A 13,708-nucleotide genomic window follows, 5' to 3' on the forward strand; every position below is an offset into this window, starting at 1 on the left:
ACCATTCTACATATTATAATACAAGGAGATGACATAGTTAATAACTTAATATGTCACACTTTTAAATATATAAACAAAACAAATATACGTGTTTATAATTTAAGTAAAATAGTAACATCATGTGTCAGTATTTGTATTAGGCCAAAAAATTTATTCAAAATGCAGAATTCTATTGTAGTAATTAAACCAACAATACGACGCCTCGTATGTTTAAACTTTTGTAAAATTGAATATCGTCATATTGACATTCCTTTCATTTTAAGTTGTTAGGACTACGGTCTAGTGATATTTCTCTTCACTTGTAAGTGAAAGGTTTTAGGTTCGATTCTAGCCAAATGAGAATTTGAACCACATGATTGTTAGCCTATTGTGAGACTTATCAAACTCACCATGGTAGATAATATCGTTTGTTAAAAAAAAAAAAAAAGTTGTTATCCTACATTTGGGCTACGGGGTTTAGTTCAGTCTGGCCCAGTTTTTTAACACAAGGCCGACGAAAGGATTGAAAGAAACTAGAAAGACAAAATTAACCTTGCATCTTGTTCATAATAGCACGTACAATGATGTAGTTTAGTGGACAAATGAGGGCATTTGATGAGAAGGCTATCAGTACATGATCGCCCAATCGTTAAAGCCCTAGGGCGTATGCTTATTGAGCATCCGACGGACGCGAGTTCATTGCATCAGGGAGGCGGAGCTGAGCTCAGAGCTTTAACAATGGAGAAGAAGGGCGGTGGCAAGGGGAGAAAGGAGGAGGTCGTTACCAGAGAGTACACCATCAACCTCCACAAACGCTTGCATGGATGGTAAGCCCTGAAATTTTACTTTTATTTTGTTCTAGCTAATTAGTTTAGATGAGTTTAAGGAGGTTAATTTAATTTAATCTTTGGATTTTTATGGTTTTATTTTGTTGGTTTTTCGAGCTAATTTTTTTGGATAATTGTTTTATTGATTGCATTCTTTAATTTATTGGTTTAGTTGATCAAAATATTAGTTTTCGAGTGATATTTTAGGGTTTTTAGCAACTTGTTTATATTTTTTTTATGCTTCATTCATTTCCTAAATCTTTGGAGGATCCCTTTGCAATGATGGCTTTATGTAACTAGGGTATTGATTAGTTGCTTCACAAGAACATTGTTGATGGTTTGGTCTTAGGTGAAGTGAATTGTTGACTTGCTCACTTCTTTGATGTCCACCGATGCAATCGTAATAGTTATTGGTGGCTTAAATTGAAGGGTTTTGCGAGCAATATTTGCTCCGTGAGCTGTTTACTTGATTACATTCTTGATTTTGACATTGCCCAACTGAACCCGGGGTGTAGTGGAATACAGGGTTTATTGTCAACAATGACCTTTGTCTTTGTTTTATAACTCAGTTTGGTTTGAGATTTCTTTGGTTCTTAGCAGCTGGTGTGCTAATGGGGTTTTGTCAACGGAAAGTGAATTAACGAGGGTTTGGTCTTAGCACCTTAAGTGAATTGTCGATTTGCCAAATTTCTTTGGTCCATTTGATTGTTATTTGTTTGGGATGGTCAAATTTGTTTCACCCTATTCTATAGTTTTTATTTTGGGGTAATTGTCGAGAATAGAAAAACATAAAGAACTTTGAAAAGTAACTAACCTGGAGTGTCTTGGAATCGAAGGGTTTTGTAGAACTAATACCTTGTTGGTAACTTATGATGAACTGATGATAATCCTGACTGTTTGTGATTAAAAGAATGAACGGTTACTTTTCCAGAAACCAACTTTTGTTAAAGAAAATATATGGTTCTCTGAATTATGGTGCAGACTCCATTTCTGCAGCGGTATTTCCTTCTATGAGTTGTGCAATTTGCTTATCTCGCTTCTAATTAACCATTATCTTGTATAAAAAAACTTAACCATCATCTCGATTCCCATGCAGCACATTTAAGAAGAAGGCACCAAATGCGATAAAGGAAATCAGGAAGTTTGCTCAAAAGTCTATGGGAACCACTGATGTCAGAGTGGATGTAAAGCTCAACAAGCACATATGGAGCCGTGGTATTCGGAGTGTGCCAAGAAGGATACGTGTCCGTATTGCAAGGAAGAGAAATGATGATGAAGATGCCAAGGAAGAGTTTTACTCACTAGTCACCGTTACAGAGGTCCCTCCAGAGGGATTTAGTGGTTTGGGCACCAAGGTGATCGATGAAGAAGAAGGTTGAACTTAGTTTAAAGTTTAAACCCTAGTTTTTGTTCTAGTTAGGTAATCCCAATTTCGGATGTGTGGCCTGGTTTTGTCTGCCCTTGGAACTTCCAAATCAGAGTTTTTGAATTGTTTAATTAGTGTTTGTCTGTTCGGTTTTTTTATTGAAGACCCTTATAAATTAAAACCCGAAGAATTTCTCCTTTTAGTATCTCTCTCATCACGGAATATATTCCTGGGTGTTTTCTCGTGGTTTGGAGTACAATATCCCTCGATTTTGGCGTACAATAGTATGTCAAGATTTCTGATAATCATGCCCGCTAAGCTGTGTAGTACTCGAGCGAAACTCTTCAATGGGCAGTTCACATGGAGATTCAAAAGGTACAGCTTGAAGGGAACCCAAAAGACTCTTCCAAGCAGTTCAACATACAATTCAAATTCCTTTAGCCGATCGAGTATGGTAAACCAATTATTTAAACATCCGGTGACAACCTTTTATTTTAATGTTCTTGTAATCAGGTAGTCTACCAAGTAATCCGACGTTTTAAATAACCTTCACCATATGGTTTTGTAATTTTATTTTAACTGAATCTTAACGGTTTATTTTCTAAACTACTTAGAAGTATCGAAATATTGAAGAAAAATTGCTTTTAATCATTGGAAAAAAGGAGAGTTTACCACTCAACTGAAAAAGCAGTCCATTAGATCTTCTCTGACCCTAGGTTAAAATTCAAATTTCCACTTCTATTCCCCCACCCCACCCAAACCCAACCCAATGCTAAAATGTGGCTTAAAACCTAAAACTAAAATGGAAGTCAAATACCAGACATAAAATAGCCCAAAAGCACTGATGGAGCCCACCAATGCACGTGGACTCGCCTGATCTTTGGCCCGTTGTAGCCCACCCACTCGCCCCACTTTCCACAGGTAGGCTGAGGCCTTCAGCGCGTGACATGGGGGGACCCACTGTCAGCAGCTATCGGCCACATCATGAGCCCAACGGATATATTTTTAATCGCACGACTGTAATTTTATTTTTTATTTATAAACAATATATTTTAAAATACAATTAATCCAACAGCTTAGATCAAATATAACGGTAAAAAAAAAGATCTAACGATCCAAATTTAAATCTAACGGCTAAAATAATTAAAAAAAAATAAATTGTCCTTTGCATTAATTTCATATTCTTCCATAGTGTTTCATGTGTCGATTTAGTGATTTTTTCAATATTTATCGGAATTTAAATATTTTTAGTTTAAAATGTTAATAAAATTAATTTACAATAGTTTATATAATTTTTTTTATAGTTAATTTAAGAAAAAAAATTAACCTAATTCATTCTTTAATAATTTGAGGCTAGAAAAGTTGGAGCATAAAAACTGTTTCTGAGCTAAAACCTAAATTTTCTGAATTAAAAATTTTAGTTTATAAGTCAAGGGTTGGAGATGTTAGTTAAGGAAGTGATGAGTCCGCATGATTAGTTAACTTCAGTATTTATATATAAATACTCAATTAGGCCTGGCATTTTGGACCCAACCCGTTAACCCGATCCGACCCAACCCGTTAATATTTGTATTTGGATGGATGCTTAACGGGTCGGGTCGTTAACGGGTGAACCCGTTAAATAACGGGTCACTTTGGGTCAACCCGTTAGACCCGTTAGGACCCGTTAACACCCGTTAGCACCCGTTAATTGAGAATATTTTAGTAATTTTAGTAAAGTCTTAATAACAAAAAATAAACTTTATGCAAAAAATAATAATAATAATTGTTAACGGGTGAAACGGGTCGGGTTCGGGTGACCCGTTAGCTTAACGGGTTGGGTTCGGATGACCCTTTAACTTAACGGGTCGGATTCAACCAAACCCAATAAACCCGACCCGTTTACAGGTCTACTCAATGTACACAGATTCTGCAATTAATGGAAAATACATTTCTACACAACTCTCTCTCTCTAAACCCTATTTCCTTACTCGCTAAGATTCTGTTTTCTACATGGTAAGCACATGTTTCCTTTTTTTTGACAGTTGTATTTTGCAGCGCCAGTGCAAGTGCAAGCTAACGCGCGCCTAGCAATCGTGCCCGCGAAGCTTCGTTTCAAACGAAAGTATATAAAATTATACCGTCCCGCCAGTCTTCCTTTCAGTTGATTCATTTCCCCTCGCACCCAAGCATGTCCCCTCAAACCCTAGAAGTTGCAGAGCCAATCACAAACACACGCTGACAGAAAGAGCGAGAGCGGAATTTTGAATTCGGCATTCGGAAGGGCCAGAATCCACATTCACTGCAACCAAACAGAACCGTAATGTTCTCCCTGATTCAAATTTCTGTTTGTGTTTATTTATTAATTTGAATCTTGAGCTATGTCAGTTCAGTTCCTCGCAATTTTTTTAGCTTTATTTTGAAATTAATTGAATTTCCTTTGCTTGATTAGTGTGGGTACTCTTAGGCATTGCTCTTTTGATATTTCGGAGAATGTTTGTCACTTGCATTCTGATGAATTTCATTGTTTGTCACTACAGAAATTTATATTTATCGAACACGATGATAATTGTTGCTATGGCTGCTTGTTTTTTTGCTTATTTTTGTATTTGTGTTTGATTTGTTATGTAAAAAATTCAGGGATGGAGTCCCTCAAAGTAGGTTGTGACCCCATTGACAGTGAACGGGATGATGTAGACTATGTCTCTGGGATTAGTACTTTACTTGTTGCCACGATTCAGGAGGCCAAAGATAGGATTTCTCAGATTGAATATGTTTTCTGCAACCAGCTCTATACATATTTCCAATCCAAGTCTAACAGCTTCCAGAAATTTGAAAACCAATGGAAAGAGAAGGAAGATGATCTCTTGCGTCAAATTGAAACGCTTCGAGCTGAAAAGCAACAAACCCTTGAAGAGAACCGCTTACTCAAGCTTGACAAGGGAAATCCGCACAGGGAAAGTGAAGAGAAGGTGAACCAACTACTTGCCGAACTGAAAGGTGTACAGCTCAAAGGTACTGAGCTTGAGCGAATGCTTAAGCAGAAGTCTGCGGAAGTAGATAAGGGAATGGAATTGGAGAGTAAGTTGCTCGGAGTGATTCAATCCAAAGATGCTGACATTATGGATAAGAAAAAACAACTGAAAGAGAATGAAAAAGGTATAAACGCGCTTCTTGCTAAATTGATTGATCTTCAAACTAGAGTTGATGAACTCCAAGAGGAGCTTGGGGAAAAGACTAACCAAATAGCCAATGGAAAGGATCTTGAAGAAAATTTATCTCGAAAGATTGAGCATCAGTCTTCTGAGATCGTGAATAAAGAAAGGGTTTTGAATGATCAAGAAGAAGAGAAAAAACTACTTATGGCCAAATTGGAAATTTTGGAAGAAAATGTTAGTAAACTCCAAAAGGAGCTCCTCTCAAAGAACAACGAAGTGGAGGGTTGTTTGAGGGAGAAAAACCTGCTTCTTGCCAAAGTAACTGGTTTAGAGGAGAAAGTTGATGAGCTACAGGTGGATCTCAGAGGCATGGCTGGTGAGGTGGGCAAAAGAACGGATTTATGTGAAAAGTTACATCAACAAATTGAATCAATGACCTCGGGTTTATTGGCTGAGAGGAAGAAGTATACAGATCTTACTGTTGCTTACAAAAATTTGAAATCTCAGCACAATTATCTCCGCACAAAGCTTGGTCTAACTAGGGAGAACATGCAACTGCAGAATAAGACGGAAGATAGAAGTGATTTGTTGAGAAATGATCAGAATCCATCAACTTCCCATGGTACGATGCTCTTGCTTTTTTCTTCTTTCCACCTTTATTAGTCTTTTGAATATAAATTTGAATACTCTAAGAAAATATTTGTTAATACAAACTTATGGTCATCTGCCAAATGTAGTTTTACTAGATGATTTTGGGTGCACCGATCTTCGTCTGTTACCTTTTAATTGAAGTTGTTGTAAGAAATATGTATTATGGGAATTTATGGTGATTTTCCAAACATAGCTTTACCAGATGATATTGGGATGGTTGTTCTTTGTATTTTACTTTTGAATTGAAGTCCGAGTGCTATCCTTTACTTTTAAGGACATTTTCGATTCCTAGGTTTATGTAATTGGGGAATAGCATGCATGCACATAGCTTTAGCCTGTGGTTGGATTTTCCTAGTGATTTCACTTCTGGCACCCTAGTTTGAATGATTCATCTATTGCAAATTGTAGAAATTGTAGAGAAAAATCAGAATGGTTCTGCAGCAGCTTTATGCACAAAAAATGCGAGGAATGAAATCAGTTGTAACAATAACTCGGAGGATGTGAAAGGAGGCAAGCCAATTCAAGCAACTAGTCCTATCTCTCCTACTTCCTTCTTCCCCATTGCACCAAAATGCCCTCCCACATCAAAATCTACCCTAGTAGCTGGGAGAAAACGGCCTGCTTCCAGCTGGGTGGATACTAGGTCCCGTCAAGGCCAAGATGGGCGTGACCCTCACGATGATTTTCTTGATACTCCACTTGAGAACATCAGAGGAAACTTGAATAAAGCCCCAAAGGAACAGGTTCCTGATCGTCCAGTTCCAGCTCCAAATGACATGAGTCTAGATAGCTCAGATGATGAAACGCAGGATGTGAATGCTGTAATTAGGCCACACAAGCAACAATTGCCAGTTCCAGTGCCCGGTAAAAATGGCTTCAAGTTTGTGGAACCTGTGAGAAAGAAAGCTGAGCGGGAAAATTTGAAAGGAGTTGAATGCAAGCAGTGCAAAAAGTTCTATGACGCTGTCCTTCCCAACGACGGCAGTGGTAAGGACACTGATAATAATAAGCATAATTTTCGCTGTGAGCACCATGAAGGTGTTTCTCGTCATCGGTATAGGTATGCTCCCCCTCTTACTCCAGAAGGATTTTGGAATATTGGATTTGAATCCGAAATGTGATAGTGAGAAATTTTTTATTCATTTTTTCTTTAATAGAGCATTGACTTGTATCAATATTTACTTTCATATAAAAAAAGGTCCATACTTTTCAAATAACTCTTTCCCCAGAAATTTGTCAATTCTATAAAGAGTAGTTTCATAATTTGTCATCCTATTGTAGTATTCGAATTTTCATTTCAGAATTTGGGAATATAGAATCATCTGCTAAGTATTTTAGGTTGAGAACAAAACACTATGGAACTTCCTTGGTTTTGAAAAGCTTAATTGTTCTGATAATGCGTCGAAAGTTAGCAATTATAAAACTCCTTAGCATTGCTTGCTGTTTAGTGTGTACCATTTATATAGGCTCAAAAATACATAATTACGTGTATAATTAGGTTAAGTGAGCAACACCAGTCCCTCTTCTGTGCTGTGGTAGACATTTTGTCAAGTTCGGAAAGGGGTGTTACTTGTTAGTACTTGCCTGTTGTATGAATAATTTAATAAAGACTAGAATCAAATTGCGTTCATAACTAATCATTTTCTGTATTATGATGAAATCTTATCTTCTTCTCAAAAAAAAATGAAATCTTATCTCGATAAAAGCTCTTTGGGTTAGCTCAAGTGCTAAGAGAGGGTGGGATAACAAGTTAGGATTGGGGTTAAGCCTATGGTTTGATTCCCGTTTGTTAGGTAATTAGGTTAGGATTAGGACAAGTCTGTAGTACATTTATGATGAAGCATGGGACGAGGAAGACGTCCCCATAACCGTATTTAAGGACGTTTGGTAAGTTTTACAGACTGTCTGTGCTGGTCTCTATTGAATTATTGGGAGCCCTATTCCTTTCAATTATCCAATTTTGGCCTCTGTGAATCCATAGTGGTCCTGTGACTCTTGTCCCTCAATGGGGTATGGTGGGTGGGTGTAAAGGGGTAAACCCGCGCAAGTTAGCAAAACCATGCTCGTATTTGCTACCGTGCGGCTGGGAGTTAACTGTAACTGTCTGTACTGTGAATTGATGGGGGCAGTGTCAGACTATTTTAGTAAGTAAATTCAATGGGAGAGTGGGCCGCAAATAGTTAAGAGGAGAGCATGTACTCTGGACATGCATATGTATGTGATGTGTGTTTATAGACTTGATTGTCTACCCTCCTATCTCATGCCCTTTTCATCTCCTCCTATTTTTTGTGGTCACGGTTAAGCCATGTCAACATTTTATATTGATTTTTTTTATAGAAATAATAAAACAAAAAGTAATGAGAATATAAAATATTGATGTGACTTAATCGTGACCACATAAATAGAAAATGATGAGAAGGGCATGGGATGGGTAGGGTAGACAATCCAAGTCATGTGTTTATTTGCTGTGTGAGATCCTTGACCTAAATGGAACATAAATGGTGGCAGCTACCCTTCTTACATATGTTGAATTTTTGTTTGGATATTTAGTAAAGTAAAGAGCAGTGTTAAGTTAGGTTACGCGGCTGATTTCTGACTGTTGATGCATGTGAGTAGAGTACGTGTGTGCGCATCAATAGTTTATGCATGACTGATTGATTGTAGCTGTCTTACAATGTGACCAATGCATCAATGGTCTGTGCATGAACGGTTGACTGTAACATTGTTTATTCTTTATATCTACATGTCTTATAACGTTACAAACCTTATTGTGTGTTAACAGCGCATGAAGTACTGACTATAACATTGTTAATTACCGTATCAGTGTATTTGAATGCCTTGCTTTCTGTTCTATAGTATGGCAAAGACTGTTTCAAACTTTTCCATTCCCTTTTTTAAGACATGAAATTGAAAATAAAGAAGGAAAACTTTGGAGCTTTGAGATTTGTAGCATCCTAACTTTCTGAGTCATATTAAAGCATTATCGCATTGTCCCTCAATTATTCCGTGTCATTCATCATAGTGATATAAGTTGCAGGCAATCTTTTCCCACCCACTTCGAATCTCTCTGTTGTGTGAAACTTATGATGCCTTTCACTGCTCTCAAGTAAAAAAGGAAAAAGAACAAAAAAAAGCAGATACATAAACATAAATTAAATTGTAAACCAACTTACTCTAAATTCTATCAATTTGATCGTTTCTGAAATGTTATGTTTTCAAACTGCTTTCGCATTGGTCATGTTATATTTACATTTGAAAACATAACGAACAATTTCATACACAATCACATGTAAGCTGCATTTAAAATTTGAGAGCTGTTATTTGCATTTTGAAATTAACCATCGTACACATTACTCCAAGAAAGAGATGAAAATTTGAGAGTTGTTATTTGCATTTTGAAATTAACAAGTAGATAATACCATTTCCCATGCAAATAATACACAAAATATACAAACAAATAAAGTGGGTGATGGTTTTGCTTACTCACCTCACTTACACTCACTAAAAAATTATTGTACGTGCATGCATCTGCATTTCTGTATTTTTCTTTGTCCTTTTCAACCAAATTGTATAGAACTTAATACTTTTTTTATAAAATTAAAATAAAAAAGAGATTAAGCCACGTAATAAATCTTACAATTACACAGAAATTATATAAAATTAAAAATGTGCATTTGCCCGGAACTTCGGAGCGAGACGGACCGATACGATAACTTATACAATCCAAACCGGCCGAAACGAGACGATCAACAGGTACTCAGCGGGTTCCCGCAGAGGCAATCATTGTTGGCAAACGACGACGCTCCGAGGTGATCGAACGGGTTCCCCACAGGAATCGCCCCGCACAGGTGGTTGTGGCTCAGATCCAAGTGCCCGATATATTTCGCCGACGATAACGAACCGGGAATCGGACCCTTCAATTTGTTGTACGACAAATCGAGCACCATAAAGTACGAATTTTCGTGGAAAATGTCCGGTATGTTACCTTCAAACCCGTTTCGGCTCATATTCAAGATCCCCAAACCCCGATTGCTCAAAAGGGACGCCGGTAATTGACCAGAAAACGAGTTTCCGTCCAAATTCAACGTCGAAAGAACCCGCATTTTCCCGAGACAATCCGGTACGCGACCCGATAATTGGTTCCTGGACAGGTCCAGGTCGGCCAACCGGTTCATGTTGCCGATGGAGTCCGGGATTGACCCGGTGAGCTGGTTCCGGTACAGCAGAGCCCGGCTGAGCATCTTGAGTTTTCCGAAATCGGCCGGTATCTCGCCCGAGATTTGGTTGTTGCTGAGGTCCAGGTGCATTAGCCCTGAGAGGCTCACGAGACTCGCCGGAATCTTACCGGAGATCTGGTTATCGGCGAGGTTGAGGACCGTGAGCATCTTGAGGTTGCCGATATCGGCCGGAATCCCTCCCGAAATCTTGTTTCCAACAAGGTCGAGGACTCGGAGATTGGAGAGGGTGGCGACGCATTGGGGAATCTCGCCGGTGACTCCCTTCCAGTCGGCTAGAACGAGGGTGGTGAGACGGTCGAGGCTGCAAATTTTGGGTGAGATAGAGCCGGACATAAACCCGGACTGGCCTGATTTGGTGAGTATCGGGTCTTCCGACTCGCCTCGGAGATTAATGTCGAAGACTCGGCCGGTTGTGGGATCGCAGCTGACTCCGTACCAGTTTACGCAGCAATCTGTTCCGACCCAAGAGTTGAAGATGCCCAAGGAGGAATCGGTGAGGCCGGTTTTGATGGATTGAAGTGCTGCTAGGTCTGATGGCGAACAAGAAGAGCTCACTGTTGAGACAGTGGCACAGAATGTTGCCACTGAGATTAAGAGCAACCTCACCATCTTCATGGCAGAGAGAGAGAGAGAGAGATTCTCTCTAGATGCTCACTTGATGAGAGTGGATTGATGTCTGTGAATGAGAGAGAGAGTGAGAGAGAGAGAGATGGAGAGATGGAAGAGGAGATGGGGGTTTGGAAGTTGATGGAGTGAGAGTGATAATATAAGCAGGAGCAGCAGCAAGGATACGGGAGAGAGGAAGAGAGGGACAGAGGTTCAGCGTGCATGTGATTAAAAGTTGTTTTAAGGATTTAATTGAATATGGATTAGCACATGCAAATGCTGATTAACAACACATGCGTTGGTGCATGGACACTAATTAATACATTTTAGTTAGTTTTGGTGAATGAATCCCATGTAATCTAACAAGACTCATTTACCAAAGCAAATTGGTTTGGTTGTGAAAACTTTGTGCTAAAACCAAAGCCCTAAAAGCTCAAGGTAATTTTAAGAGACTGATTTCTGTGTTTTCACCTTCCACCTTTTGCACATTCCTTTCAAATCTTGTCATTCTTTTTGTTGAATACAAAAGTTGAAAATAAAGAAGATAAAAGTGAAAAGCGACATGCATGAATCATTTGTCTTAAAAAAAAAAAAAAATCAATGCGGAATTTGCAATGAAATCCTTAACCCAATCGATATAATCACCTTTGTGACCTTGTGATTTCCTCAAACAAATAAGCTAAGAATCCACCATAGGAAGAGGCTCCACATTTTCTTTTCTTTTCTTTTCTTTTTAAATGGACTAGCTGCTGTCTTTGCTATGGTACTCTACAGTTTCGGGGACCGAGAAGATTCACATAAGCATTTCATCCTTCCTCTGACCACTATCATGTAATTCACCAATACTAGAAATAGAACCCACAACGTTCCCAACCACTAAGTCATCCTGTTGTGGTTTCGTCTCCATATCTTTTGAGTTCCTCCTAATCAATCACAAGACATGTTTGAAATGAAATCACAAGTTTCCATTGACGAGTAAAGCAAAGCGTGATAAATTGATAATCCAATCCACATATATGTCCCCACCATGATCTCAATGTTAAATTAGATTTCAAATCCAATGATTGAAGGGCTTTTTCTCTCCTAATTATATTTGTGTCCCTACCTTACCTTAGTGTATATAATCATCATCCAACCAATTAAACAAGTCGTTTTAGGAATTTACTAAGCAATACTATACACATCATATAATGTCGGTCATGAGTTATTATCACCCTAATGATTTCTGACACCGAAAGATAATTTTTTTACAAAAACCATTTTGAATTTTACTTCGTCAATTAATTACATCCCCATCTGCTTCTCAAATGATGCAATGATCAATTCACCTAGCTATGTACTCCTTTCTCATTTGACAATTTTGTTTGACATTGGTCCATTATTCAATTTAAGACAGTTTCTTAGGCATCTAATTATTTTCCAATAAATAAATAGACCAAGCTTTTTAGTTACACACTACAATTATAAGTTATAACAATGTTAACTGAACCATCTAATGGTCTATAATTTAGTAAATTTTCTACAAAGTTGATTTCTAAAGAGTTACCTAAACAGTATACGATTTCGATCATGTGGCCACATAGCAATTATATGAAGATGGTCCAAAAAAAAAAAAAAAAAAAACATGCTAAAAAAACCAGTCCTAAATTGATCACATCCTGCATGTATACTAAAAATCTTTATATATTATTCAAGACTTATTCTTCCCATTGGTCTTTTGTTTTGTTTTCTTTTAGTCCACTAGCAATTATATGTTTATGTTTATCAAGGTGGGTAATTGGAAGATAAAAACAGTTGAAATATTAGTAAAGGGAAAAAAACAACAGGATCCCTAAGCTAGCTATTATGCCTAAGAATTTGTTAAATGATTGTGTTTGCCATTTTTTTGGGCTCCTACCTTTTGGAAATAGTGCTAATTAGGGTTTATTTTGGGATTTTATTTTCTGATGTTATTCTTCTCATCAAGGAGGAAAATATATATTGTACAAGATTGATTTACAAGGAAAGAAACACCAAAAAATACCTATCCTAATTACATGCTTATTACAAGGACCCAAGCAGGTAACTAAGCTAATTACAAAGGTTAACTCTCCAACACTTCCCCTCAAGTTGGTGCATAGATGTTGTTCATGCCCAACTTGACGAGAGAGTTGTAGAACGCTTGACTGGCCACATCTTTAGTTAAAATGTCCGCTAATTGATCCTTTGACTTTACAAACGAGAATTGAATAATATTCCCATCCAACTTCTCCTTAATGAAGTGTATGTCAACTTCCACATGTTTCATGCAATCATGCTGGATTGGGTTGTGTGAGATATCAATCCCTGCTTTATTATCACAAAACAAATTTGAAGTCGACATTGAAGGACACTCGAGTTCTACGAGTAACCTTCGAAGCCATAATAATTCACATACTCCTTTTGCCATACATTTGTATTCCGCCTCTGCACTTGATAAGGCAACCACTTTTTGTTTCCTACTCCGCCAAGTCATTAAATTTCCCCCCACAAATGTAAAGTAACCCGATGTGGACCGTTGATCAGTAATATTCCCTGCCCAATCTGCATCGGTATAACCTTCTATCCGGCAATGACCATTCTTGGAAAACATGATGCCTCTACCCTAGGATGACTTTAGGTATCGTAGAATGCGTTCAACCGCACTCATATGCATATCACTCGGGGAATGCATAAATTGACTAACAACACTTACTGCATATGCAATATCAGGCATACTATAAGATAAATAAATTAACCTCCCAACTAACCTTTGATAACGATCTCGATTAGTGGGAACTTGATCAGGGTGCATGACAAGATGGTGATTTTGGATTATAGGGGTGTCAACCGGTTTACAATCAAGCATTCTGGTTTCATATAACAAGTCAAGAACATATTTTCTTT

General features: G+C 37.9%; 3 protein-coding genes across 3 annotated transcripts; 2 read left to right on the forward strand and 1 right to left on the reverse strand.

Annotated features, from left to right (window-relative positions):
• The first annotated feature begins 579 nt into the window (after window positions 1–579).
• Window positions 580–2,374, forward strand: LOC103413306 (large ribosomal subunit protein eL31-like). Its single transcript, XM_070810292.1, has 2 exons — window positions 580–806; window positions 1,903–2,374. Exons 1-2 carry the CDS (start codon window positions 595–597, stop codon window positions 2,183–2,185), a joined length of 495 nt encoding a protein of 164 aa, XP_070666393.1. The 5' UTR covers window positions 580–594; the 3' UTR covers window positions 2,186–2,374.
• Window positions 2,375–4,102: 1,728 nt separating this feature from the next.
• On the forward strand, window positions 4,103–7,230 carry LOC103414168 (protein gamma response 1-like). The gene is made up of 3 exons (XM_029096883.2): window positions 4,103–4,471; window positions 4,792–5,931; window positions 6,369–7,230. Exons 2-3 carry the CDS (start codon window positions 4,794–4,796, stop codon window positions 7,079–7,081), a joined length of 1,851 nt encoding a protein of 616 aa, XP_028952716.2. The 5' UTR covers window positions 4,103–4,471; window positions 4,792–4,793; the 3' UTR covers window positions 7,082–7,230.
• A 2,093-nt stretch (window positions 7,231–9,323) lies between these two features.
• LOC103413316 (DNA damage-repair/toleration protein DRT100-like) lies at window positions 9,324–11,211 on the reverse strand. Its single transcript, XM_008351794.3, has one exon. The coding sequence runs from the start codon at window positions 10,811–10,813 to the stop codon at window positions 9,707–9,709; it is 1,107 nt and encodes a 368-aa protein (XP_008350016.3). The 5' UTR covers window positions 10,814–11,211; the 3' UTR covers window positions 9,324–9,706.
• Window positions 11,212–13,708: the final 2,497 nt, after the last annotated feature.

This window comes from Malus domestica, chromosome 02 (assembly GCF_042453785.1).
Source record: "Malus domestica chromosome 02, GDT2T_hap1".
NCBI lineage: Eukaryota > Viridiplantae > Streptophyta > Magnoliopsida > Rosales > Rosaceae > Malus > Malus domestica.

Coding starts and splice junctions, on each gene's coding strand:
- LOC103413316 (XM_008351794.3), bottom strand. CDS start 10,813: ATGAAGATGGTGAGGTTGCTCTTAATCTCAGTGGCAACATTCTGTGCC.
- LOC103413306 (XM_070810292.1), top strand. CDS start 595: ATGAGAAGGCTATCAGTACATGATCGCCCAATCGTTAAAGCCCTAGGG. Junction 807..1,902: donor CACAAACGCTTGCATGGATG/GTAAGCCCTGAA, acceptor ATTCCCATGCAG/CACATTTAAGAAGAAGGCAC.
- LOC103414168 (XM_029096883.2), top strand. CDS start 4,794: ATGGAGTCCCTCAAAGTAGGTTGTGACCCCATTGACAGTGAACGGGAT. Junction 5,932..6,368: donor GAATCCATCAACTTCCCATG/GTACGATGCTCT, acceptor TGCAAATTGTAG/AAATTGTAGAGAAAAATCAG.